This window comes from Ammodytes marinus, assembly GCF_949987685.1.
Source record: "Ammodytes marinus genome assembly, chromosome: 8".
Classification (NCBI taxonomy): domain Eukaryota; kingdom Metazoa; phylum Chordata; class Actinopteri; order Uranoscopiformes; family Ammodytidae; genus Ammodytes; species Ammodytes marinus.
Window position 1 is genome coordinate 27893417 of NC_137212.1, and position 26371 is coordinate 27919787.

The 26371-nt window shown below is 40.2% G+C and overlaps 1 protein-coding gene across 1 annotated transcript in view; it reads left to right on the plus strand.

Moving 5' to 3' along the window:
- Positions 1-5682: 5682 nt before the first annotated feature.
- The window catches only part of gabrg3 (gamma-aminobutyric acid type A receptor subunit gamma3), a gene marked incomplete at both ends in the record, with an annotated part of 49316 nt that continues 28627 nt past the window's right edge, over positions 5683-26371 (plus strand). The window contains 2 exons of the mRNA XM_080033373.1: positions 5683-5776; positions 17918-17985. Of these exons, the coding sequence (XP_079889499.1) occupies positions 5683-5776; positions 17918-17985 (162 nt within the window). The remainder of the gene's footprint in view (positions 5777-17917; positions 17986-26371) is intronic.

The following is a 26371-nucleotide window of genomic DNA, read 5'->3' on the forward strand; positions in this document are numbered from 1 at the left end:
CAGACATTCACTGCAGCTCCTTTATCAGCATGCAGAATATCTGTAGCTCCCACGTGTAGCCCACTGATGTGATTTGATGTCGGGATTGCTGAGTCAGCACTCTGCTGTTCAGAGAAGAATGTCTAGTATGTGCACCAAACACGTTTTGCTATTCAAGTTTAGAGCATTACAGAAGTCACTTTTGAACGATTAGGTCACCTTGACTCGAAATGTGCAGTTGCATGCGGGTAATAAAAAAAAGGTCTTTTTTCAAAGTAATATAGCATCTTACACCACAGAAACCAAGTGTCAGACCAAGGATGAAGGCACACATTTGTCAGATAAGTAATAAAACAGAGAATAAATATAAAATAATACAAAATAAAAGAAATCCTCATAAAAGTTAAATCCTCATAAAAGGGAGGTCAAAAACAATAGAAGGACTTTACAAACAAAAAGTTAAAAAGAAGTATTTCAAAAGTTATGGCAAATAACTCATAGTATAGTTTTCTCTTCAACATGCTGTGAGGCTACGAGTTCTAATGGCAAAGTTCAGCTATGTGTCTAATGTACCAATGTGAAGGGGAAAAATGGGGATGTAGCTTTGTACCTTACAAGGAAATTGTCTTTTAACACCGTTACTAATAGTATACTGACACACACACACACACACACACACACACACACACACACACACACACACACGTATATACATACTCATACAATGTTCATTTAACGTATGCAGAGATTGCAACAATACAAACAAACTTAAAAGGTGTCACAGTACTGTGCATATGTGTGCTCATTGTGAACTGATGCATAGTTCATAAAGAGAGGCGATTTTAAATGTCAGTAGTGTCAAAGTCTGAACTACTGTTTGCGACTTGCTATAAACGTATCGGACATCGAAAAGTCTCACTCGTTTGTATGAAGAGCTTATACTGTATGTTAATTAATTAATTAATTAATTACAATTGTACAGACTGAATCAGGCTTTGTGTGCTCAATGCAATCATCGTAAAAAAACATTTTCGGAGTTCGGTGAAGCAAGAAGAGGTGTGTGGGAAATACATCATCAGAAATAATGTGAGTGTAACGGCATGGGGGCGAAAAAAACACAGTTATTATCTGTAATAGGAAATGAAACACTCAGAAGCCATTAAAATGAAAATCAACTGTTCCACCTACATCTCTATTGCACTTTTGCACCAAAATAAAAGTATAAAAAATAAAGCATAATTGTTTGAGGTTGAATTTCTTGCAGCAAATGACTTCACCAATGCAACAAAAAGTTCCAGTTGGTTCATGTGGGTAATTTATGCTCTTATCATCGTTTATATATGAGCTCTTCCATTTAAACAGCACTCTCCAGCGCCTGCATGTCTCTCTTAGACCAGCAGAGGATGACAGCAGCAGCAGCTAAATGCACAGACAGAATCTATGTCAGAGGCTCATCCCCACTGTCTGTTAAACAACATATCCAACCCTTTGCCCTACAGCTAGGCAAGTCTCTGGAGGCTGCCTGCTGCCACAGTGGCCAAGGTTTACATCTTTGTCAGAGCCAATGAGAGTCTGCCGTTAGTCTTGTGACACTTTGGTGCCGTAAAGGTGCAATTCACATAATTTGGTACCCATGGGAACCAACTGAACTATATTTATGGGAGGCTGTTGTATCAGACCGTGATCAATGGATTAAATTATCCTAGCAGTTAATTTCTACCCTCCAACAAATCTTCTGTGAGGAACAAACACAAGAGTCCGATAGAGGGAGACATTGTCGGTTGGTTCTGGGTTCACAGGAGATTAGGTGCCAGAAATGTCTGTCCATTCATGTGAAATGACAGCAGATTGACACTTTGTAAGGACTGCTGAAAGAGACCCCTTTACAGTTTATAATACTGGCAGGAAGAAACCTTATTTACAGCAGCTGCTTGCTCATTTCCTCCATGTGTTCTCCACACTTACTGCATTTCACTTCTCTCTCTCTCTCTGGAGCTTGTGTCCCAAGATAGTACCATACAATCACTATCTGGAGGGGAATGCCCCAGGTCTCCGATATATGTATATACTGTACATGCGATAACATTGATACATATTTCAATTATGATATGGCTTGCGACAAACAAATATAGTGTTAAGCCTTTCTGCTTTGAGTTCACTGCCAACATAGACCCCTGACAAAAAATTCCAATGCAGACATTGAAAAAATAAAATAATAATGAAAAAATGAAATGGATGATTTCCATTCCAATAACATGGTTTTATTGTTTATTATTGACATATGAAACATCTTCATCCTTTACAACATTTCCTGGTATGCTACATCTAAAGGCCAACTATCATGACATGCAGTGCCTGAATGATTGGAACATGGAATAGGCTTCCATTCATTGTAGTTCAACAGTCAAAAAATGTATTTTCGACATTATTACACAGCCCTAATAAATTGTATATACACACAGTATACTGTGTGTGTGTGTGTGTGTGTATATATATATATATATATATAGACACTCATCGGCCACTTTATTAGGTACAGCGGTACATTTTCTTGTTAACATATACGTAACTAATCAGCCAATCACATGTCAGCAACTCAATGCATGTAGGCATGTAGACCTGGACGGGACAACTTATTGAGGTTGAAACCGAGCAACAGAATGGGGAAGAAAGGGGTTTTAAGTGACATTGAACATGGCAATGTTGAAGGTGCCAGAAGGCCTGGTATGATTATTTCAGAAACTGCTGATCTACTGGGATTTTCACTCTAAACCATCTCTAGGGTTTACAGAGAATGGTCCGAAAAAGAAAAAATATCAAGTGAGCAGCATTTGTGTGGAGGTAAAATGCCTTGTTGAAGTCAGAGGTCTGTGGAGGATGGGCACACTGGTTCGAGATGATAGAAAAGCAACAGTAACTCAAATAACCACTCGTTACAACCAGGGTATGCAGAATACCATCTCTGAACGCAAAACACGACCAAACTTGAAGTACTGTAGATGGGCTACAGCAACAGAAGACCCCACCGGGTGCCACTCCTGTCAGCTAAAAACAGGAAAATGAGGCTACAATTCTCACAGGATCACCAATATTTGACAATAGAAGATTGAGAAATCATGCCTGGTCTGATGAGTCTCGATTTCAGTTGCGACATTCAGATGGCAGGTTCAGAATTTGGCGTTAACAACATGAGAGTATGGATCCATCCTGCCGTGCACCATCAACCACGCCATGTTCAAAGTCACCTAAACCCCCTTTCTTCCCCATTCTGATGCTCAGTTTGACTTCACTACATTGTCTTGACCATGTCTAAATGTATAAATGCATTAAATTGCTGCCATGTGATTGGCTTATTAGCTTTTTGTTTTTATAAGCCATTGAACAGGTGTACCTAATAAAGTGGCCGGTGAGTGTAAATATATGTACTGTATGTAACATATGCATACCCTGGTTGTAACGAGTGGTTATTTGAGTTACTGTTGCCTTTCTATCATTTCGAACCAGTATGCCCATCCTCCACTGACCTCTGACTTCAACAAGGCATTTTACGTCCACACAAATGCCGCTCACTGGGTATTTTTTCTTTTTCGGGCCATACTCTGTAAACCCTAGAGATGGTTTAGAGTGAAAATCCCAGTAGATCAGCAGTTTCTAAAATACTCCCTTCTGGCACCCTCAACATTGCCATGTTCAAAGTCACTTAAACTCCCTTTCTTCCCCATTCTGTTGCTAGGTTTTAACCTCAATAAATTGTCCCGTCCAGGTCTACATGCCTAAATGCATTGAGTTTCTGCCATGTGATTGGCTGATTAATTATAGGCCTATGTGTTAACAAGAAAATGAACCGCTGTACCTAATAAAGTGGCCAACGCTTATGATGTTGATGTAATCAGAGTGGTTTCTGCTGTAGCTTTTAGGCCTAACATTATAACAAAAAGATGGCATTATATCTCAAAAGTCAGATTATACAGTATTGGTCCTCAGCTGCACAACATCTTTTGTTTACCTATCTCCAGTGAGTCCCTACCAAAGTATGGAAGTGTCAACGCAACTGCTACTCCTGTATTTGAAGGACATAAACACAGCAAGCCAAGGGCCCTCCATTACAATTGCAAACACTACAAAGGTGTCTTCATATTGTGTTGAGCTCCAACTAGTTCAATTGTGCAGCCATATAAAGAGCTTGCAGCACTTTAATATACAAACTATTCAAATGATCTTACTAACAAGAGTTTTAAAGAGGCAAACTAAAAAATAAAAACTTTAATTAATAATTCGATATAAAAATTCTTAGTAATAGCAGCATTTTAAATTCATGGAGAAAAAGAAAAGTCTTGCACATGCTGGGAACTGGAGTGCAACTGATACAGACTTATTTATTTTCAAGGTAAAGTTAAAGGTGGAGTCAGTGATTCTGGACAATGCCTGTTGACAAAATCACTTCGTCAAAATCAGTGAATAACTCCTCACAATCTACCTGTGTGTGTGTGTGTGTGTGTGTGTGTGTGTGTGTGTGTGTGTGTGTGTGTGTGTGTGTGTGTGTGTGTGTGTGTGTGTGTGTGTGTGTGTGAGTGTGTGTGTGTGTGTGTGTGTGCGTGCATGCTGAAAAAAAACTCAAGTGTTAATACAACACCTAGGCCCTGTAAACAGACATGTAGACAGAGGGTATGTAAACAAAGGGGGCCCCACAGTAGCTAGCAACATGCCCGTTTACAGAGCCTTTAGGTTGTGTCTTAACACTGGATTTTGTCAGCGCACACACAGTAAGGATGGGTAGCAGATTGTGAGGAGATATCACTGATTTTGACAAAAATATTTTTTTTTCAACAAGCATTCTCCAGAATCTCTGACTCCACCTTTAATGCGTTTTTTTATTAGTGTAATGTAATTATAAATAACCTATCCAAGCCCAGTCCAATTCAATCCCCCCCAAAAAAATCAGCAGTTCTTAGGCGAAGTGCTAAGTAATCTTTGAGAAAGTGGAGTGACGCAGACTTACCCTTGGAGGAGTTTTGGATGAATTGGGCTTTCGGAGGATGCAATCAGAGTGTGCGCACCTGCGTTAAAGACCAGCCGTGTCCGCAATCGATGGATCCAACTGCAAGCTTTTACAAGTGAGAAGAAGCCGCTCATTCGGCTGAACGCGCAATCGAGGAAGGATTTTAAACGGTCTCATTTTGAGAAGAAGAATGACTCAAATTCGGTGTTGGATTACAAACTATGGGGAGCTTTGCCCTCGCTCGTGAGCGCCAGTGACCATCGCGTCCACACACCGATACGCAGCGTCCTCTGACAACATCTTGTCGAGTCTACTTGTTGTCAAGAAACATGTCATCCAAATTACTGGCGTATGTCGTACTCCTGTCTGTCCTCAACACGTGGTAAGTGGCGGACTTTTGTTTTCAAACTGCTTTAATAAGAAACTGTAGGCTAATAAATAAAAACAATTTTCAGCGTTCAAGGACCTGGGATGAGACAAACTCTCCTGATGCGGTGCCGTTTGTCACTTGTTTCCGAAAGAGAAAAAAACTTTATGCTCATGTCCAAGTTTATGTGAAGGACTCTCAAGTGGTTTTAATATGATGTTTTGCATGCCTGTAGTCTGCAGAATGCATCACAACCGGATTCTTTCATTTTTACCTGTGCAGCGCACTGACACACGATTACGACGATGAGGACTACGAGGATGTCACTGTGAACCAAATGCTGGCTCCTAAATCACTGGAGACCGACGCCACGGAAATACTCAACAATTTACTTAAAGAATATGACAGGAAACTGAGACCGGATATCGGAGGTAATTGACTCGTTCTTCTCACTCATACTGTCCTCTTTTGTGCTGTTTTGGTAACAGATTGTAAAATGCATTTCTCCCCCTTACACAGTGGCAAGATGTAGCCTAAATCCACCACACAGTAAACAGATGTAAATGAGCTATTCCATTGACACCGATGAATGCCGTGCAAAGCTACAGATTCAGCTGGTTTTACAATCTGATATAAGGATATGTCAGTCTCTTGTAATTATAGTAGGACACATATTTAATTAACTGGGATAACGCCTTAAAAAAACGATATTTATCTCACAGAATGACACAATGTGAGAAGCCATGCAATGTACTGGGGCCTACTATTAACTCTATTCATGCATTTAGATGTCTTATACGTAGCAGCAGCCATACGGCACTAAATATATGAATTAGTATTGAACTACTCTATGAGGTAAGGCATCACAGCTGCTTATGATTGCTCTTGTGCAGGTCAGGTGTCATCACTGTGCTTTTTTTGTAATGTCGTGGTGACAAGCTAGAGTGCTTAAATAGCACCTATTATGCTTTTTCAACTGTTATGACCTATAAACGTTGTTATAATGATTTATAGTCATGTTTAACCATACTAAAGTGTCAAATAATGACATAGGCCTACATGCATTTAGACATATTCCCTGCTGACCGTCTGGGTTGGCTGTGCAGAGCGCTAAACACTAGGACAGCCGGTCGCGATTCACTTGTTCAAATTTCCGAGATTTATGATTTTCCATGTATGGTAACAACGTGCCCCCACCTGCCAGCTCAAATCTGCCTGCATGCCGCTGAAAGTCTTCCGGAAGGTAACCAATCACAACGGAGTGGGGTTGACAGGAGGGGGGCGAGAGGGCGGAGAAGGACGAAGCAGAGTGTTGACAGATAATGCAGAAATCGCCCAGATGAGAGGAAGAGTTTCCTGAAAATCGACATAGTTTTCTGTGCTGTGATTCATGTCAGGTTGCTCTATAGGAGTCATTAATGAGAAATTAAGACCAGAACAGTAGTATAATAGGAGATCTTTAAGTTCGGTTTCTGCCTCAGGTAAAGTCCAAGTGTTTGTATGGCTTTAACATTAAATGCATATGTCATTGGAACCACAGTCAGTACTCAATAGTTGTGTTCTTGATAAAAAAAGGTGAAGAATATAGGTCATACTTGTGCCAAATGTTAAATTGTCTAATGCTAATTTAAAGTAATGTGTGGCCGCAGCAAATGGGCTGTAAAACTGACTGAGGTAACTTTTTTTTAATCACAAGTGAAAATCATGCAAATAAACCATTTTGATATATAGGCCTACAAAAACACATTTCCACCTGCACTGGACTTTTTGGCCGCCCACTCACTGTTTAAGGTGCCACTATAGGTTTGTGTTGCCTTGTTATCTGGCACATGTTAGGAGCCAGGCTTAACACAATACCTGCCTTTGTTGCACATCTCTTGTCTCAAACCCCAGATACTCCCTAGACTGTCTAACATAGCGTCAGGCCATTTTTCCTGCTCCATGAATGTAATGCTTTCCTCACGTTCCATGTGTTTGTTGTTGGTGGTCGCCTTTGGGACACTTCTAAAGAGGAAGCTTGACTGTCACATGGTGAGCATGGCACAAATTGATAAAACCATGGACGTTAAAGTTTAAAACGTGGGTCAGGCACACTACACAATCTATATCCTAAATTGGGTCATTGTGTTGTTTCAAAATGAGATTGAAATTTCTATTTGGTTATTCATTAGAAATGTGCAACTTGTGTGCGTAAAGGCATTAAAGCTAGGCTATGTCACAGGTGCCTATACAGCAACGTTTCTCAAAATTGTACTGACTTCTGAATAGAAGGGATGGGCATGAGCGATCGATTCCTTGAGTAGTCCTCATTTCAAATGAATCTGATTGGTGAACAAGGGCACAAATAATTAAGTGTGGTGTGTGTGTGTGTGTGTGTGTGTGTGTGTGTGTGTGTGTTTCGCGTGTATTTTAAAATGTTTTTACGTGTCCAATACAAAACGGACAAAATGGAGTGTAACAAAATAATATATGTTAATGCAAATGCAAGAAACAGTGTCAGGGTCTTACAAGGCTAGATTGACAACTACACGAACCAATCAGAAACTGCCTTCCAGTATATCATATATATTTTTTGACCGGCTCCTCCCCACAGATATTGGATAAAGTCCAGACTGATTTGCAGGAGAAAACAAAGGCTGAGAGATCAGGCTATGGCTATGTGCAACTTTCAACATCAGGTTATTCTATGTGATGTCACTCCTATGTAGTTTAAGCAAACAGTCTTTATTTTTTTATTTATTAGCATCCGTATTTCCTTTAGAGGCAGCTGCCGTAATTATGTTTGAATCTGTTACTATGGATACCAAGCCAGATAAGCTCTGTTGTTTTGGCCTGACAGAGAGGGGACAGACAAGAAGCGATTGTGCTGGTACACAAGATGTCACTGAGGAGTGACGTGGATGCCCACACACACTGAGCCCTGGAAAATACCTTTTAAATGCTGTCCTGAGAGCATTGATCCCACTCTCCCATCCTAAGTGCACTTTCCTCGTTGTCACATTCTCCATGTGTAACTTTGACTCCAATAAATCATCCCAACCTCTCACTATCCTCTCTTATGCAATGCAACTGGATTTCTTTTCACCTTACCAGGCGGTAACATTCAGGGGCCTTTATTTACCCCTCTATTCTGTCTATTGAATACAAACACAAGTCAGTGTAATCAGTTTAAATTAAAGTTTCATATAGCAACGCCTAGTGACATGTGAACAATGTAATGACCTATCATTTATATTGATTTGCTCTGCACGCACACACCCGCTCTGACTAATTGTAAGTCCACAACCGCCCACTCCAGTGGGGTTTCTCGCTGCAACCCGCCCCCCAACAGCAAGGTTCTGTCCCATAACCCGCCCGTTAAAGGTGCTGTGAGCGAAATGGTTCTTTTAGCTAACTTCCCGTCAGTGACTGCAGTTAGCAGTCCCCTCCCTCGTCCCCACGTCACCACATTAATGCACTGCGGTCTTCAAGCAGCGAGTTATCTAGCATCATCTCAGATCCGTAAGTGCGATAAAACATGATAAAAACCATCAAAATAATATTATATATATATATATATCTCCCTGATGGCACAGCAAACGCTGACTAAATGTACTTGTGTGGAGAATGTCAAAGAAGCAATGATAAATAGGATGTGGCAAATTAGCTTTTTCTCCCATGTTTTCAATTCCCCTGATGGCAAACCACGATAAGTAAATTAGAAAGTAATTTGTTGTGATGCTGACCCGTTGGTGGCAGATGGTGCACTGAAGTCATTTGAGCTTGTCCTCGTGAGTATTAATGAATGAGACTTTTTAAAGCTTTAATGGCCCACGGTTAAACAACAAAGGGGCATGTCCACAACATGGCTTGAATGTAAAGTAATAATAGTTAATGTTGCGAGACTGAACTGAATATGTGAACAGTTTCTCAGTTGTGCCACGTCTGCATGCGGTGGCATTTAATATGTAACGCTATAAACAATGTAACACTGTATTTGAAAGAAGGGACATCATTTTCTCTGTCACAAATTTAAAAAGCTATGTTTTTTTTCTCATTTCTTGAAATTTCCTGCAATAGTCAGAGCGTACTTCATCTTTAAGAGTTTATATTTGTTCACAATCAGGGTTACCACTGGAGTGACATTTCAAATTGACAGGAGCCCATTTGTCTTGTACTTGAGCTGTAGGTAAGTGCGCAGCCCGCGTCACCTGCAGCTTTTCTCCCAGCAGCCGACTGTGGATACAGGCAGCTGACTGCTCCATTGCGCCCGTGCTCACAATTTCTATCCAGCATCTACAGTTTCTGCTTTTGTAAATTGGTTTCTGATGAACGTTTGTGCTCACGGCTGAGTTTAGTTTGTGTCGACGTTTCATGAATACCTGTAATCTAGTAGCTACTGTGAGGAGATCTATTGCTTTTATGTGTTAGGCTACCTGATGTATTGTAAATAAGAAACTGTTCTTAATGTTTTATCTGAAAAGAAAAAAAAAATTAATAATAATAATAATAATAATAATAATAATAATAATAATAAATAAAAATATAATATCTACTCACAATTCGCTGCCTGTCTGTCATGTGTGCACACTGAAAAAATGTGTGTTGTTTACACACAGCAGCGGCTCCTACAGCGATCTAAAAAGCCTAGCTCAGAGCAGCTTTATATACTATCTATGAGCTGGACATGTTTATTCTAACCTCCGGCCAGAACACCGCGGATCCATGTTTCAGGGAACGGGCTGGGCCGGGCACTCGCTCTGAGTGTCAACTGTTTTTATGTTTTAATATTTTTAGGTGGTTAGTAGTAACATAAACAGTGTGTAAGCGATCATGTTTACATTCACCGGTAGCAGACACCGTGTTAGTTTAAATGGAAACCGCTATTGACATGCTAACTGAAATTAGCGTCACTGTCGCGGAAGTGTTTAATTATACATTAACTCTATAACAGTGAAAATAGCGTAACGTGCGATCTTTAACACTAAAGCGAACAGGTTTGAGGAGTTGGTGATGTCTGTGGAAAGGTTTAAGAACGTTTTGTTTGTTTGGGGTCGCCCTTGGCTCAGTTGATAGGGTGTACCCCCCCGGGCCGGGCCCAGCAGCAGACCCGGGTTCGATTCCCGCCCCCGATCGTTCTCTGCATGTCACTCCCCTCCCTGCCCCATTTCACCTCTGTCTCTCTGCACTGTCAATAAAGCATAAAAATGCCCAAAAAATATCTTTTTAAAATAACGTTTTGTTTGGAAAGTTGGGTTCATTGAATGAAGAAATAACACCAGGCTATGTCGGTCTGCTGTGTGTGTCCCACCAGCATGGTATTAATATGATAAATTCTACATATTTGGTCCAAAAAGATGCACACCTTCGTGCCATGCGCAAGCCATATACAGAAAATCAGGCCGATCTGACTAACAGTCCGAGAGATATGCGAGCCACAGACACACACACAGACAGACATTTCTTGCTTTATAGATAGATAGATAGATTAGCCATTTTCGCACAATATCCGATAAATGTATTACAGCCATATTTGTACTTGATACCAATATTGAATCAAATCTTTCCCATCTCTGAGAGTTACACTGGATTAAATGCTGCATACCATAATGTTCTCTAATGTACGTAGGTAGGCAGTAAATGTGGGAAAAGCGGACTCCATTACCTATTACGTTTTTGTCATCTTATTTATTGACTTTAATTATATCCACACTTTTACTTGTTTATTTTTTAAATAATAATAATGGGGGCTTTTGTTCTTTTTCTTTTTATTCAGTAAAACACTTTGTGTTGCCTTCGCCTTGTATGAAAAGCTATCTCAATGTAGGTCCAGATCTATGAGTACAAGTGTAGCTCTCTGATGGAGAAAAACTCCTTATAATTAACGTCTTTGTTTTTCTTTCTCTCCATTGTGCATAATGTCAAGACGAAAGCGGTCGAAAGCTGACACGCACCAGTAATATAATAGGCTTTCAAAGCTGCAAGGCATAACAGGAAGAGAAAGACGAAGGAAAAAAAGGAATGTGCTGTTTCAAATGCCACCTTTTCACATAGAAGAAATGTCTGAGGCTTGTGTTGAGACAATCACCTAGAGAATAATATGGTTACAAAAGATGCTGTCAGCCTCAGCTCAGCAGATGACAGTGATTGATAGATGTGGCTCACAGATTTGACGTTTAGTTCACACAGCAATTAGTCAGAGCTGATTTTGTTCCTGAAAGAAAGTCACAATAAAGTGAGGACTGTTCCCTGTGCAGTTAAGATGTGCATTTCACATTGTTTGCGTTCAAATTATAGAAATTATAGAGAGCTTTATCATGTTTAATGCACTTTGCGTTGATGCTCTATCTCTATCAAGTAAGCTCAGTCCTTTTCCACCCGGACCCATTATAAAGCTCACTTCAGCCTCTACTTGTAGCCTATGTCCTGCACATGAAATATTATATCATATAGTTAGGTTGAACGGTTAATAAAGGTGACATGCATGTTGTAACTCAGACAAATTCTATATGCTAATGCGCATATAGGCATATAACACCACCCACTTCCCCGCCTCATGGCTCTTTTGTGATTGGGATGACGGATTATTGGAAATCAAAAATGGATTATCTTCCTGACTGAGGATCTATGCAGGGGAAGATGTGGTGGGAAGATAGAACCCACTCAGGGTAACATGCAGGCCAACAGAGGGCAAACAAATGGATCAGTTTGATGCTTAACATAATGTGAAGTCTAATCAACTCATTCAATATTTGAGTCCTTTGTAAAAACTGGGTGAGTTCGCTTAAAAGTTTAAAAAAGCGAAATAAAATGAATGGTGGATTAATGTAAAATTCAAACTCCTCAACATGTCAGTCATAAATATTTAATCATTTGAAAAAAACTATTTGTGGTCCATGTGTTCTTTTTCAACAGTTTCTTTGAATAAGAATAAAAGGCTAATGTTGCCGCAAAAGGGCATTTCACATTTTTTATTACTATAAAATGGCAAATGTCCAGCATTGGTCATATGTTGTCTTGTTTTGCCATAAATATAACTGTCAGCATGCATGTCAGACAAAGAGACAGCGTCCCCCCGCTCTTGACCAGCAGCATAAATACATCCATTCATCAGGATAGGCCAGGCTCCAGTGCAATCCTCCATAGAGATTAGCTAATGTCTACGTGGACCTGTTTATCATCTTCCGCCGACCTTAATGACAAATAAATCTCACAGGAGGCTATGGCTTCCCTCTCCCGCCTCGCTGGATGATTGTCTAAAAATGTCTCCAAATACTCCCTCACCATTACAGAGCAGATTATCCCCTCCCCTGAGACAGTTCATTCTCTTGTTATTTCACTTGTCTTCCTGTGGTTATTTAAAACTGCCTATCTCCAGACAATACACATCTTATTATATTGGTATCTGAGAGCACAGCATCCTGCACTGTGGTACAAACTGTATTTACTAAATGGCCACAGCAAAAATTATTTCACTGATGGCTGCACCGATAAACAGCTCACACGCAACTAGTAATTAATTTCTAATTAATGTTATCTATTTTGCTTAAATTAATGAGCTGTCCCCATTTACTGAATTACTAGTCTACAGCCTAACTGCTGCTAATTGGCACCGTGGACAGGTGCAGAAGTATAGCCCACGACACAATTAGAACTGTTAAATGAAGAAAGTCATGCAATGCTGCTCTATTGCCAAAAGGCATATATTTTCAAAGAGATAAAATTAAAAACTGAGCTACCATATATGTATTAGTCTTTTCAGAGCCGGCCCAAGCCTTCAGGGGGCCCTAAGCGATCTTTGTTAAATATCATACACACAGCCAGTGTTTTCCGCTAGTGCCTCCACTATGCAGCTGTGCGAAAATATTAGACAGCCGAGATTCAGACCCTCCTAGAGGGGTCCGGGGGTATGCCCCCCCGGGAGATTTTTTTAACCTTTTTAAAGTGAAATGCATGAATCTGGTGCACTTTGAGAGGAAAATTAAGAGGCTAAATCTGAGAAATTTTGTGTGAACAAATAATTTGGGGACACTGGGTCCGATGAATTAGAAGCTATTGAAGAAGGACACATGGATTTTCCATAAAAATATTAATATAAAATATTATGGAGGGTCCTCTGGGTTGGGCTTGGAGCTCTTTTTCTTTTACGGGACATATTTCTCTGTAATATAATGAATGCATTTAAATGCAGTGAGAGGAACGAAGCAGAAGAACTCTGTTGTCCAGCTACTGTATCTTTTTTTCCACAGACAAGGCTGAAGTAGGCTATAGACTAAACACAGTGCATGGGCAACTGAGGGAAGCCCCATTTCCAATTGTTTTTAAATAAACTCAATACACACTGTGCATGGATGTGAACGTGACATGATCAGATAATTTCGGATTACCTCCCAGATGAACTGATTAAATTTTTAGGCTATTAATTATCTAGACCAAAACATTTTATTCCTTTTCTTGTATGATAACTCACATTTGCATAATATGATGTTAATATCAAACACACAAACTAAAAAAAAAAAAAAAAAAAAATTTTTTTTTTTTTTTTTTTTTTTTGAGGGGGCCCCCCTGGCGGTCAGGGGCCCTAAGCGACCGCTTAGTTCGCTTATGCCTCGGGCCGGCTCTGAGTCTTTTACAGCACATACCTTCGTGTCTATTTCTCTGTCAGTACAAAGCTACTTTCTCTCATTGTGAATAGTTCTCATTTGTACGTCTGTGTTGTATTTTATGGCAAGGAAAGGTGTTTTAAGTTGATGCTGAATACAAAACGCTTTGAATTGTCCCTTTGTTCCACCCTCTTACCGTTGCTAATATATAGGTGGGATAGCTAATTAACATGAATGAACTTGTTGATTAACACTTATCCATGAGTAGGGCGATCATGCTGTTTCTGGCTGACTCTTCAGTGTATCATACAGTAAGCCGTGTTAGCATTGTGGCTAAAGGGATGGCAGTGTCAACTTAGTACTTTGCTATCGACTGAAATATCCCCATCATTTGATTGATAGAATACTGTATTAATTTAACAACTTTAGTGATCCCATAACGTTTCATCTAGTTCCATCATCTGGCCAAATTGGTATTTTGTCCACTACTTCATATACAGGGTTTTGCATTATATAAATTACTTAAATGATATCCTTGTTCAAATGATAGAAGTTCTATGTCAGATATTCTATGCCGTGCGAACTAAATAGGCATATTTCTGTATCCACAGAATTATGCTGAAAACCTGTCAATTTAGATAAATACCCTCTGACATAAATCATAAAAAAATTCCACTTAAAAGATCATTAGTAGGCGTCATCCCTTAATGATTGGCATTATGAAATTGCCCTTCACCATACTCTTCTGCGCATAGCACACTATGTCCTTATGAATGATAATGGCAAGTGCTTTTTGCATGGGCTGTCATTGACGGTGAGTCACTTGATCACATGTTAGTTTCCTCTTGCTGATATTTGCAGATTTGATAACAAGGTTCGAGATGTTCCCGTTGATCATCGGTGTATAACCGTACAGCTGGACAGGACGTCAAATACATAGATGAGCCATTTATGATGTCAAAGTACTAATCTACAAACAGAATCAAAATGAGGACCTATAGGAAGAGGACCAATTCAAATGCGATCTGTTCATGCAGTGGAAAAGGCTATCAGTGTACATCAATATAATCCTTGTGTGCCCTTCCCCTACGCTGACCTTCTCATTCTTACTGTACGTCACGTTTATTTCTGCTGAACATAAATGACTAATGCTTGCTAATTAGTTGCGTACGAGTCTTATTCATAGGAAACAGGCTTATGCAGCAGTGCACCTTTATATAGTGACGCGTGTATTGCACTCTAGATCCCATTTTCTACCTAATCTAGATTCAACCCATTTGATACTCTCTTTTGGAAAGAGTGTAATGAACTAGTTTATCTATCCGATGGATCACGAAAAATGTTTGTTCTCTTTGGTCTGGTTTTTAACATAATTGCTGTAGTGAAACTCTGATTTATTATTAGCACAAACCAAAATACAAGTTTGGGTAATGATGACCCAATGAAACCTTTTGGAATTATTATGGTCATTGTGTATGCCTATTCATTAAATTAAATATCTGCATATGAATATATGAGTCAAATGAAGACCAGGCCAGGACAGAGGAGAGCACAGAGGAATGGAGCTGCATTGTGTTAAGGGGGCCAACCAGCAGGGTTGACTGTTGACCCTTTTTTTATTTATTTTTGTCTAGGCAGCTGCTCCTCAGGTCAAAATACATCCTGTTGCTTGGCTGACAATATTCCCTGACAGCTTAAGCACAATGAGCTGTTAACTCACTCCTAGAAGTCATTTTGTGCTTGCAGGCCTGCACCATCTGGAGGTTTAAATGGCATGAAACAGTTGCTGTTTATGACCGTGGTTTACAGAAATGTATAAATTAGAACAAACGAGTTATGAAAGGCTTCAGAATGATTTTATTCTCGTCTTTTGAAGCTATTTGTCTTATTCTATTTTCAGAGGTTTCAACAGTGGTTGTTTGCAGTTTGCTCACCAGGTGTTGTGTGGTTATGAATACAGAGCTTTTGAGAAGCTTGCCTCAGCAGGGACTCTCCTGAAGCATTCTGCTATCTGTTAGCACGTGAACCCAACGATGGAATAGAGACTGGCAGGTGGGAAAAATGATAGCCGTGGATGTAATTGGCTGAGACACAAAGACTCCCAAAGACAGGTTATTTGAAATGATGGTGGAGCTCTCGGCTATGTTAAGGTGAACACTCGTGGCAGCAGTACTATGTCACAGCTTGTCACTTAGCCGCCGTTTAAAAAGTTCAAGCTTCAAATGAGACTTTTACGCTGAGCATGAAATCGCAGAGAGCAGCTACGTTTGGTGACTGGAAGGAGGAGTTAGATAGTAGACCATAGGAAGGACATAGAAGTGTATTCTTACAATTTTGGTGTGGATGCACATGCACTGTGTTGTTGTGTGTTGATGTGGTGCAACAGTTTGCATGGCAGACCTTTCTCCTCAGGCTGTAGAAGCGATTGGTGTGTGGTGTGTGTGTGTGTGTGTGTGTGTGTGTGTGTGTGTGTGTGTGTGTGTGTGTGTGTGTGTGTGTGTGTGTGTGTGTGTGTGTGTGTGTGTGTGTGCGTGCGCGTGTGCGTGTGTGTGTGCGTGTGCGTGTGTGTATCATATGTGTAATTATATGACTCAGCCACACTGACAGCTCACAGCAATGGCCAGGGGAGACACAGCAGCACAGACGCTGTCAAACTAGAGAGGGTGGAATAATTAACATTGGCTGAAATGGATTTTGTCAGTTGTTGGTCTGGTAACCCTAGGTCTAACATGTATCATCCCCCCAGGCTTATCAGACTATTTTCATTATGATTTCAAATTATGATTGCTGGTGATCTTCCCAGTCAAAAGAAAAATCTGTCCATTACCAGATGACACAAATGAAGTTAGCAACTAACATCAGCCACATCCCTCAATGAGATCTGTAGACAAGAATGACCCGGTACGAACGAACAGACTTACTTATAAACTGACAACAGCCCACCAAATGAAGTTTGATTTAACTCACAATAACACAGGGCAAATTGTCCATTACCCTCCGATACGCTAATCAGAGTTTGTCTGAAAAACAAACAATTACACCTTATTCTTTCTTCTTCCAATACATTAAAAAATGAAAATCAAGATGATAAAAAGACCCACATTTTAAGTAGGTCAATTACCCGTGGTAAATCCTGTGTAATATTACTTAAGACAGACGGATCTTAACAAGGCTACGGTTAAATAACATTTATATTGAACTGTGCAGGAAACAGTAGTTGAATTGAAGAAAAAAAAAAGGCAACCGTCCCACGGGTATTAATTAGCTCCTCGCTAGCTGTACTGATTCTGCCAGTCTGCACTAATCCTGGTTTCCACATAATCTGCTGCTGATTAACATCAGAATGTATTTGGCCTTCTTTCATTTGTGCCCTGTAGCTTCAGGTCGGATAGAAAACAGTTGAAATTGGAGGTAGCACATAGACCACACACCACAGCACTTCCTCTCGGTCCACACAGGGATAGAAGCTCTCTCTGGTTTATCAGTTGATTGCGTTCATCTGTGGTTCCCAGGTGTAATTACAGTAGTTGGCGGGAGTACAGAACCTGTAGGGATAGCCTTGAGTGGGATTGAGAACCAGTGAACTACTCTGAATTTCCTCTGAATGTTTCTCTGATATTCTACACAGAGTTGTTGGCAACGTCGGAGTAGTAACGGAGCATTCTGTGGCCTGTTGCTCGGACCATTTGTGAATACAGTATATGGCCTATGCCTAGTTGCTGCATTCAAGAAGAGCAGTTACAGGGCTGTTTTATGACAGCAGTTTGATGTGATGAAGACTAATGTGTGATCATTATTAAGGACCACACAGCTCTCCCCGAGGACTGCATGGCACAGCAGCTACTCACTCACTCTTCAAAGGATTCAGAACAACAAAGTCTCATTGATCCAACTTCACTTTGCCTTTCTTTGATTTACAAAAGAGGGCGGTGTGGTGTGGTGTCTGAATGTCTTGATCAATAATCTTTTTTTTTCTCTTTCGTTCCACAGTCAAACCGACCCTTGTAGATGTGGACATATTCGTGAACAGCATCGGACCAGTGTCCTCAATAAATATGGTAAGTCCATCTTTTTCCTCTATCATTCTATTTGTCACACCTTGTATGCACACAGCTCTGCATCTTTTTAAAAGAGGTTGTGCATGATGGTGTCATTTCTTGGTCTTGGCCATGGAGTGAGCTTTGCCAATAGTGTGGGAAGTGCCAGGCGCACATAGGCAGGCTGTTGTTATTTTGGCGACATTTTAGTTTTGGTTGATCTGCTGAGGATACATACTAAATGAATACGTTGCTGGCAGTCCGACCATCAGGCAGGTTAATAAGGTTCTTTGCCCATATATGGTTAGAGATTCCTCCAACCAAGGCCTTAAAAATCTCATATTATACTACTTTTCTGGTCTTAATTTCTTATTAAAAACTGCTATAGAGCAACCTGACACAAATCACATAAAAAAAACCATGTAGATTTTCGGGACACTCTTCCTCTCACCCTAGCGCGCACAGCAGTAACTCTCTACACTCTGCTTTGTGCTTCTCCGCCCCCTCCCCCCACTCCTGCAAACCCCACTCCGTTGTGATTGGTTACCTTCCTTCCGGAACAATTTCAGCAGTGCGCGGGCAGATTTCTTGAGAGCAGGAAGGTGGGGGCATGGCCGGAGCTTGCCTGAGCAGCACGTTACCATACATGGAAAAATCCGGAATCGTGACGACACGATGGCAGGAAATTTGAACCGATTTGAGCACGTGATTTCTCGACCGGCTGCCCTAGTGTTTAGCGCTCTGCACAGCCACCCCAGACGGTCAGCAGGGAATACGTCTAAATGCATGTACGTAATTATTTGATACGCTAGTATGGTTAAACATGACTATATAAATCATTATAACAACTTTTATAGGTCATAAAAGTCGGAAAGTATAATAGGTCCACTTTAACAACACTGTCTGTAGTGCCAGGGTCCAAACTCTGTATTTCTGATCTCAAGTGGGGGCTTTTCCCCTGTAGTTCTTGAGGCAGAGAATTATTGAAGTTGTGTTCTTCAAGCTCCTCTGCAGAAAGATGCTTCTGCTGGCTCCATGGCTGGTCAGATGCTTCCGTCACCTGTTGGATGCTCTGAAGATGGCAGGTATTGGGTGTTTAGAGGGAATACGTGGGGAAAGTGAGCTGGGACCTGGAGATATGACCTGTTAAAGAGAGATGGGAGAGTGTGGCTGCAGGAAGGGACTGAGATAGCCCAACCTGGTATCACGCCGAGGCGTCTAATAGACACGCATGGACCGGCGTCTAACTCACACACCTTGCCTGACCAGGGCGTGTGAGTTACACGCGCACCTCCCGCCGTCTAAATGAATGGAGGAATAGTCTAAATGAACGGAGGAATAGCACCAACAGGGGCCGACATGTTCTCCCAGGAATAGCACGACATGTTCTCCCAGCATTTCAATACTATCTAGCTGCAGCCCCCTCGGTGGTTAGGGTTAGGGCAAGGGGACAGGGAGAGGTTATAATATAGATAAAACATTGACGGAAAACCGCGGCCGCCATTTTGACTACGGGCGGCCGCGACAGCGGCCGCCATCTTGACTACGGGAGGTGCGCGTGTAACTCACACGCCCTGGTCAGGCAAGGCGTGTGAGTTAGACGCCGGTCCATGCGTGTGTATCTCACGCCTCGGCGTGAGATCGGGTTGGATAGCCTGGTGCTACCAGACCATCGTACTTCATTTCATTTGTACAGAAGGTCTGGAAGTGCTGTAATTGGCAAACGTTCACTCATTTGGAGGCGGGTGTCTGTCGAAGTTTAAAACTATTGGATCTGCCCAGTGCCACTCTGGATTAGCCAACCAATCGCATCACGTTTGGTCATCACGTGTGTCATGAGCCGGCTTTTGATGGTGCCTTCCAGTTGGACAGGGAACTCGGAAATTTCCGACTTAACTACAATATTGTAGTCTATGAATCTACCGGTACCTGGCAACAGTAACTTGTTAGAGCCTAACGTTTAGTTATTTGGACGAGAAAGGTTTTAGGCGTCCATACTTTCGCGAGCAGATGCACTGGAACACAGACAGGTCGGAACTCGGAACTACCAAGTCGGAAATCTCCTTCTTCCGAGTATAAAGGAACGCAGCATTCAACTGAAACTGGAGCGTTCTCAGCCACTCGCTCTGTTCGCTGATTGGCACGATCGTAGATTCTCCGGAGAATCTGGGAAATGCGCTGTACACCCAGACTGACTACTGAAGGGAAAATGAAATTTGGCCGGAAGTAGGCGGGCGGGCGGAGCCAGGCTAGGAATGAGATGCACACCGTGAAACATTATCAATGTGGATCGTTACTGTTATCTTCCTTAAATCATATATGCATCCACTGACTTTGACTTCCAAAGACCGAATCCAGTAACTCACCACAAACACCTATTTACTCAATGCTGCATTTACCACAACCCTTTAACCCAAAGTGTCCTGAGAGTGTGTATATATCTAGCCTTTCTATCATAAAAGTATTTATTACAGCAGCTTTACGGTGGTGCTATCAGGTAGTATCAGGAAAACGACTGTGATAGGCAGCAGCACAAACGTCTGCTGATCTGACACTGAGGTTGAAACACAGTTACTTGCTTCTTTTAGCCACATAGATACATCTCCGTTGGTCAGATCACAAGTCAGTTTGTGAGCCAAGTTTTCTTTGGCTATTTTTTTCAAATCCAGTTTGGCCCTGCTCCGGTCCAGCGGCTGCTTCGTATGCGCCAGAAGCTGCAAGTCTACTTTGATAGAAAAATATCAATATTCTAACAAAAACACATGGATGTGTTGCTCTTATTGGCAAGTGGCAAGCCATGTTTTCACAGGCTCTCATTCCCACCACCTTCTAACCCACACAAATCAATCATTAGGTCAAACTGATAAAAGCTACCACAGTGTAACTTCACCTGCTTGTATCATAGGGAACAGATCCTGTGACAGAGTGGATACTGACGTAGTTAGATTATGGGAATGGTACATGTAATACATTTAAATGACAATAGTATAAAGAGAAATAAAATAAAAAAAAGTGCAGAAATAGGATTTTTTTAGCGCTGCAAAGAAAACAAGGCATTATTAATGGATCACTTAAATACAAAGGAATGTTTTAGTAACCACTAAAGGAATCAGTCAATAACAGAAAGATCCATGCAATAATAAATCAGTAAAAACCGCATGTGTATCTCTATGTTCGGCATGAACTTTTGACGAGGTGCTGCTGGGACAGGCTAGGTTCACCACCTCCTAGGGTGCTTTGACCAATCGATATCAATCTCGGTCTCAAATGCTTCTTAGAACCATTTACACTTCCATTTACCTTATTCATGTCTGATAGCTAGTCGATCTGCCCAGTGCCCACGACACGGGCACTCTGAGTGGAAATGGGGACAAAATGGGCTAAAGGAAAGTGTTAGTTGTCTTATTTCAAAAAAGCATATGCCCTAATAATTCTTTATTTCAGGAGATTGACTATTCCCATACAAATCGAAATAATGTGTAGCACAATACTTTTAGCATATTTGCATTCACATGAATGACACAGGACAATTAAGATCAATAAAACTCTCTCACAGCTTGCGACCAATTTAACACATCAGTTTGCGTGTGTGAAATAGGTAAAGCAAAAAGAAGATGAGAAAGAAGGAAAGAAATAAAAGCCATTTGGGGCTCGGAAAATATATTATGTCCCTGTCTCTGCTGCTTTGATTTTGATTATTTTTTTGAAATATTTTGTCCATTGTGAGTCAAAGGGGAGAAATGCTGATTCGGTGACAAACTATTTGAACTCAGTTTTTCTGATGGCAATTCATAAATGTCTAATTTTTTAATCTTGTTCAAGTGTTTCTGTATTTTATTATTTAGCTTATTTTTTTTCAACCATTGTTACAATATATCAAAAGAAGCATCAAAGGTACATTTGTTTGTAGTCACACAACCTCAAAAAATGAAAACATTGACTTTAATTAAATATATTTTTAGTTAAATTAAGTTAAATGAAAATAGGAAATGTATATAATGTGCACAATCCACCTTATTCCTTTCTTGTAGTGTTTAATTATCGTTGAACGCCGTGGCTCTATGTTGCACAAATGTATAATTACGAGATGTTGGCTTGATGCATTGCAGTGTGTAGCTATCAGGTGTGTCTCAGAGGGCTGACTTTATACCATAATACTTTTGAACAACAGAGGCTTAGCTTAGCAAAAAAGGGGAGAGGCGGATCAGAGAGGGATGAAGGAGTCTAGGATGGATATAGAAATGGAAGGACAGCGCGGAAATTGGTAAGAGATGGGTAAGAGAAGGGGCTTTAAGGATACTCAGAGTTGAGTGTGTGTGAACAATAGTCAAGGGAGGTAGAGTTATGGGTTTAAGCAAAGGATACAGAGATTATGTCCACAGTATGGACAGACAGACAGACAGGGGAAACGGATGTAAAGTCAGGTTAAGCCAAACAGAAAAGGACCTTTCTCTTGTAAAGTGTCTGTATTATATCTCTATCTAGTCTCCCCCCCCCCCTTTTCCAGAGAAATAAAAAACTCTAAGCCTGTCCGTCTACCTCCTTTATGTCCAACAGATTAAGTTCTGTGTACGCCGTAGCTGTAACTATTTATTTTATCTTCTTCAAATACCGGAATCGACAATGTCGATACAGCCTAATGAATGATCCAATTTCATTTATCTCTGTTTACCAAATTTCAAACATGTGTTTATTGCATGGAGTTCATTTGAGTCTCTCTGATGTGAGTTAACATGAGGCCATGCGACCTTGTGGTGGCACTGAAGAGTCAGTCGGCAAAGATTGTCAAGTAAATCCTTCTTAACGTGGAGTTGATGAGTGTCATTTCATGGCTGCCACCTGATCCACTGGATAAGGTCACGTCAAGCCCAGTGAATGGTAACATGTTCACCCTCTGTTCATTATTCGCCATCAGACAGGGCAACATGGTCAGTGGGAAACCATTAGACTGTCACCTGCATTGCTGTATTTATTTTTTTCATGTTACCAATGGCAGCCCTTCCATTGTTGAATGCCCCGTTTGCATAGTGCTGCATAACATAGCAATACTTCAAGCCTTAAAGGGATACTAAGCTGTTTATTTGTATACTAACCGCTGGAACAGTTGATGCTGAACCAGGCTTTAAAGATCGCCGTTAGCGGAGCCGCGGCTGTATATGTAAACACCTGACTTTTTTGTTGTTGCATGCACACACAACGGACAGGTGGTGAGTGGATATTAACTGATTTTGATAAAAAGTGTTCTAGATTACAATCGCTGACCATGCCTTTTAAGAGATGAGTGTAGATAAGGGATTTACATTTAAGGTAATTTATTAAACCACAGTCCAAACCCTGAACAAAAAACATGTCAGACATTCACAGTGGAAACACAACTTGTTCAAGGAACTGTGAACTGTATGTAGAGGTCTAACATGAATAAAACATCTCAGTTATGACAAGTGAAAATACATCAGGCACTAGAAGCAGTAGATTAAAGACCTTCTGCACTTTCAAAACAATTCAAAAATTTGAATTCTTTCTTATTAAGCATGAACTAAGCATCAACTTACAGTAAATAAAGGAACCCTTATTGTTAAGTGTTCCCATACAATTTAGCTATAACATATAGCAGGTTTGGCTGTGATCTGAGCATGTGTAAATTGTTCCACTTTATCATTAGCAACATTACTGCTGCCAGTCAAGCAGCCCACACACATTGGTGACCATTCAGCCAAATTCATTACATTATGTCTTACTATTGATGCACCAGTCTTATATGCGACATAGTGTATTGATATTGTATCCATATGGAAGCAAGGTACTGTGCATTATATTTGCATTCCTGGAATATTCCATGAGATTATTCAGTTTATGAATTGTTAGTGCATATTCCGTGCAACTACAGTAAGCACTCAGGCACCCACTCTGTGACAAGCTAATTTTAGGCCCCATTGTGAGAGAATAATTCATATAGAGTTTCAGCTGTCATACTTGTATTGTTTCTAATTACAATGCAGTGTATAATAAAGGGTGTCATGACTTCGGCGGCAGACAGACGGTGATTAATCCCCTTCGGTTTGGAAATAAAACCACAGGAAATGAGACCATTTTCCAATTAAAAGAACAATCAAAGGGAGAACTTTTCTGCACACTCTGCACGTGGATGTAAATGTTCATTGGCCAACTAAATGATTGCACCAGATCCTTAACATGACAGTGGAGTGGCTGCTGGAAGTCCAATGCAGCAACTGAGCTTTTCATTTATAGTGTATCACACGTGGACAGTAAAGGTGACATCTCTTGATTCCTGAGCTAAATCAGCAAGTCAGGCACCTATACGTTTGTCTTTTGATCAATCTATTCATCCATCCATTTTGTATGACTTATTGGAGTGTTCTCAGTTGTTGTACTTTAGGCATATTGTGGGTCTTTAGCAGAGTCTTCAGTTGGATGTGCTTATTATGTGTGCACAGGGAGGTGCCCAGGAGGCGTCCTTTTAGTGGCCCAAACTGCTTCTCTCAAAGGCAAAGGAGCATCAGGTGTCTGGGCATTCAATCTCATTTTCTATTCTAATTCAAATCTAGACAGTCATGCACCCTTGCCATTTTACTATTTGCAAAATTGACATTTGAAACTTTGATTCAATCAAGTGACTCATTACTCACACATTTATTTAGAAATGTTGTAATGGTCGACTGAACAACGACCAGCATTGCCCTCCCAATAACAACACTGCTACCCTTCCAAAAAAGAGTAGTTACTGTTCAAAAAAATAGTAACTACTCTTTTTTGTGTACCTTATTGTAAAGTGTTACCTTATCTTCCAAAACAATCACAATCTGATGATAAATTACAGCAGTTTACGGTATAGCTACATTGTAAAATGTACTTAAGCAGACTGAACACTTACTGGAAGTTATTATTAGATATTGAAAAAAAAGTGTTCTAACAGTCAAATATTAATAGTATATACTATATACAGCAGGGCTGTACAGTGCGACAGTTTTGATGCATTTGCTACTGAAATTGATCACGTGCGATGATGAATACAAGTCCACTTGCACTAGTGCGACAGTTTGCTAATGAGCAGATGCTGTCTCTTTGAGAGACAGAGGAGCGCTGCACAACACTGCTTAGAGGGCTCTAAGAACTACTCCCAACACATTCACAACAACCTATTTGATTTATCCTAAATTGTACCAATATGTATACTTATTTATTTAATTGGCTATGTTTAATGTTTTAAAGTTTGGTTTTAATGAATAGAAGGACATTTTCCAAAAATTTGTATTATTATTAATATAATAATTATATGTACAGTATATCCAAAAAATATATAGATATAGATATTATTCTTATATTTTTATGGGGAGAAATAATTCTGAATCAGCAAAAAATTGCAACTGGCAGGTTAGATTATTTTGTCTAAATTGCAATCAGTGCACCCAATTAATTTTTCTACGATTATTACTGCACACGCTAGGATATAATATTGTTTGAGAATCTCAAATGAGACCAAGATGACAGGCTCAAAGGTAATTAGAGCGAAATTCAAGGGTTAAGGTTATGCAAGTTTTCGATCATACTTTGTGTGCTACCGAATTCATTTTTGTGTTACTGATTTTTTTGCTTGCTAGCACCAGTGCTACCATCTAAAAAAATAAGCGTACAGCCCTGATACAGTATATATAATTATATATATATATATATATTCATATTTAAATCATGACCTTAAATGCATCACAATGATTGATAAAGGAAGGAAGTTTACATAATCTATGGAGTTTAAAAATCAATTTAACAATTTATTTTTTTTGTATTTATTCAAATTATTTTTTTGTAGTCTGATTTATTTCATTGGACAGTAGCCCAAATGGGTTTCCTAAATTTGTTCAGAGCCCCAAATTAGAGAACCGAGCATGAAATGACTTTCTCCCCAAGAGAGACACATTCAAACTGGCACTCATCACTTCATTAAGTCGAAACATGTCCATGTCTGTCAACCTGTTAACAGCCCGAAAAGCATAAATTACACGTATATATAAGATTTGACATTTAACAAATCCATGATGGACTTGTAGGTAAATATATTCACCCATGACTGAGTTTTATGCAACATTTCCTGATTATCAGCAGATCCCTGCAGGAAGGCAAAGTGCGAGATTAAAAAATAAAACTCTTAAGGAGAAAACACCAGTCTCAATGAGTCCACCATAACTGTGCACTGATGAAGTAGCCTCCATCATTCGCCTGGCATTTCAATTGATCAAATGGATCAACAGGAGGGAACCTGAGAGCACATACGTTTTGAAAAGTGAATCAGTTAAACAGTCGCCTACTACTTGACCATAGGATGCTGAGGTTTAACTAAAAACAAGCTAATCTGGGGGCGCTCCAGTGGCGTAGTGGATAGAGCGTGTACCAT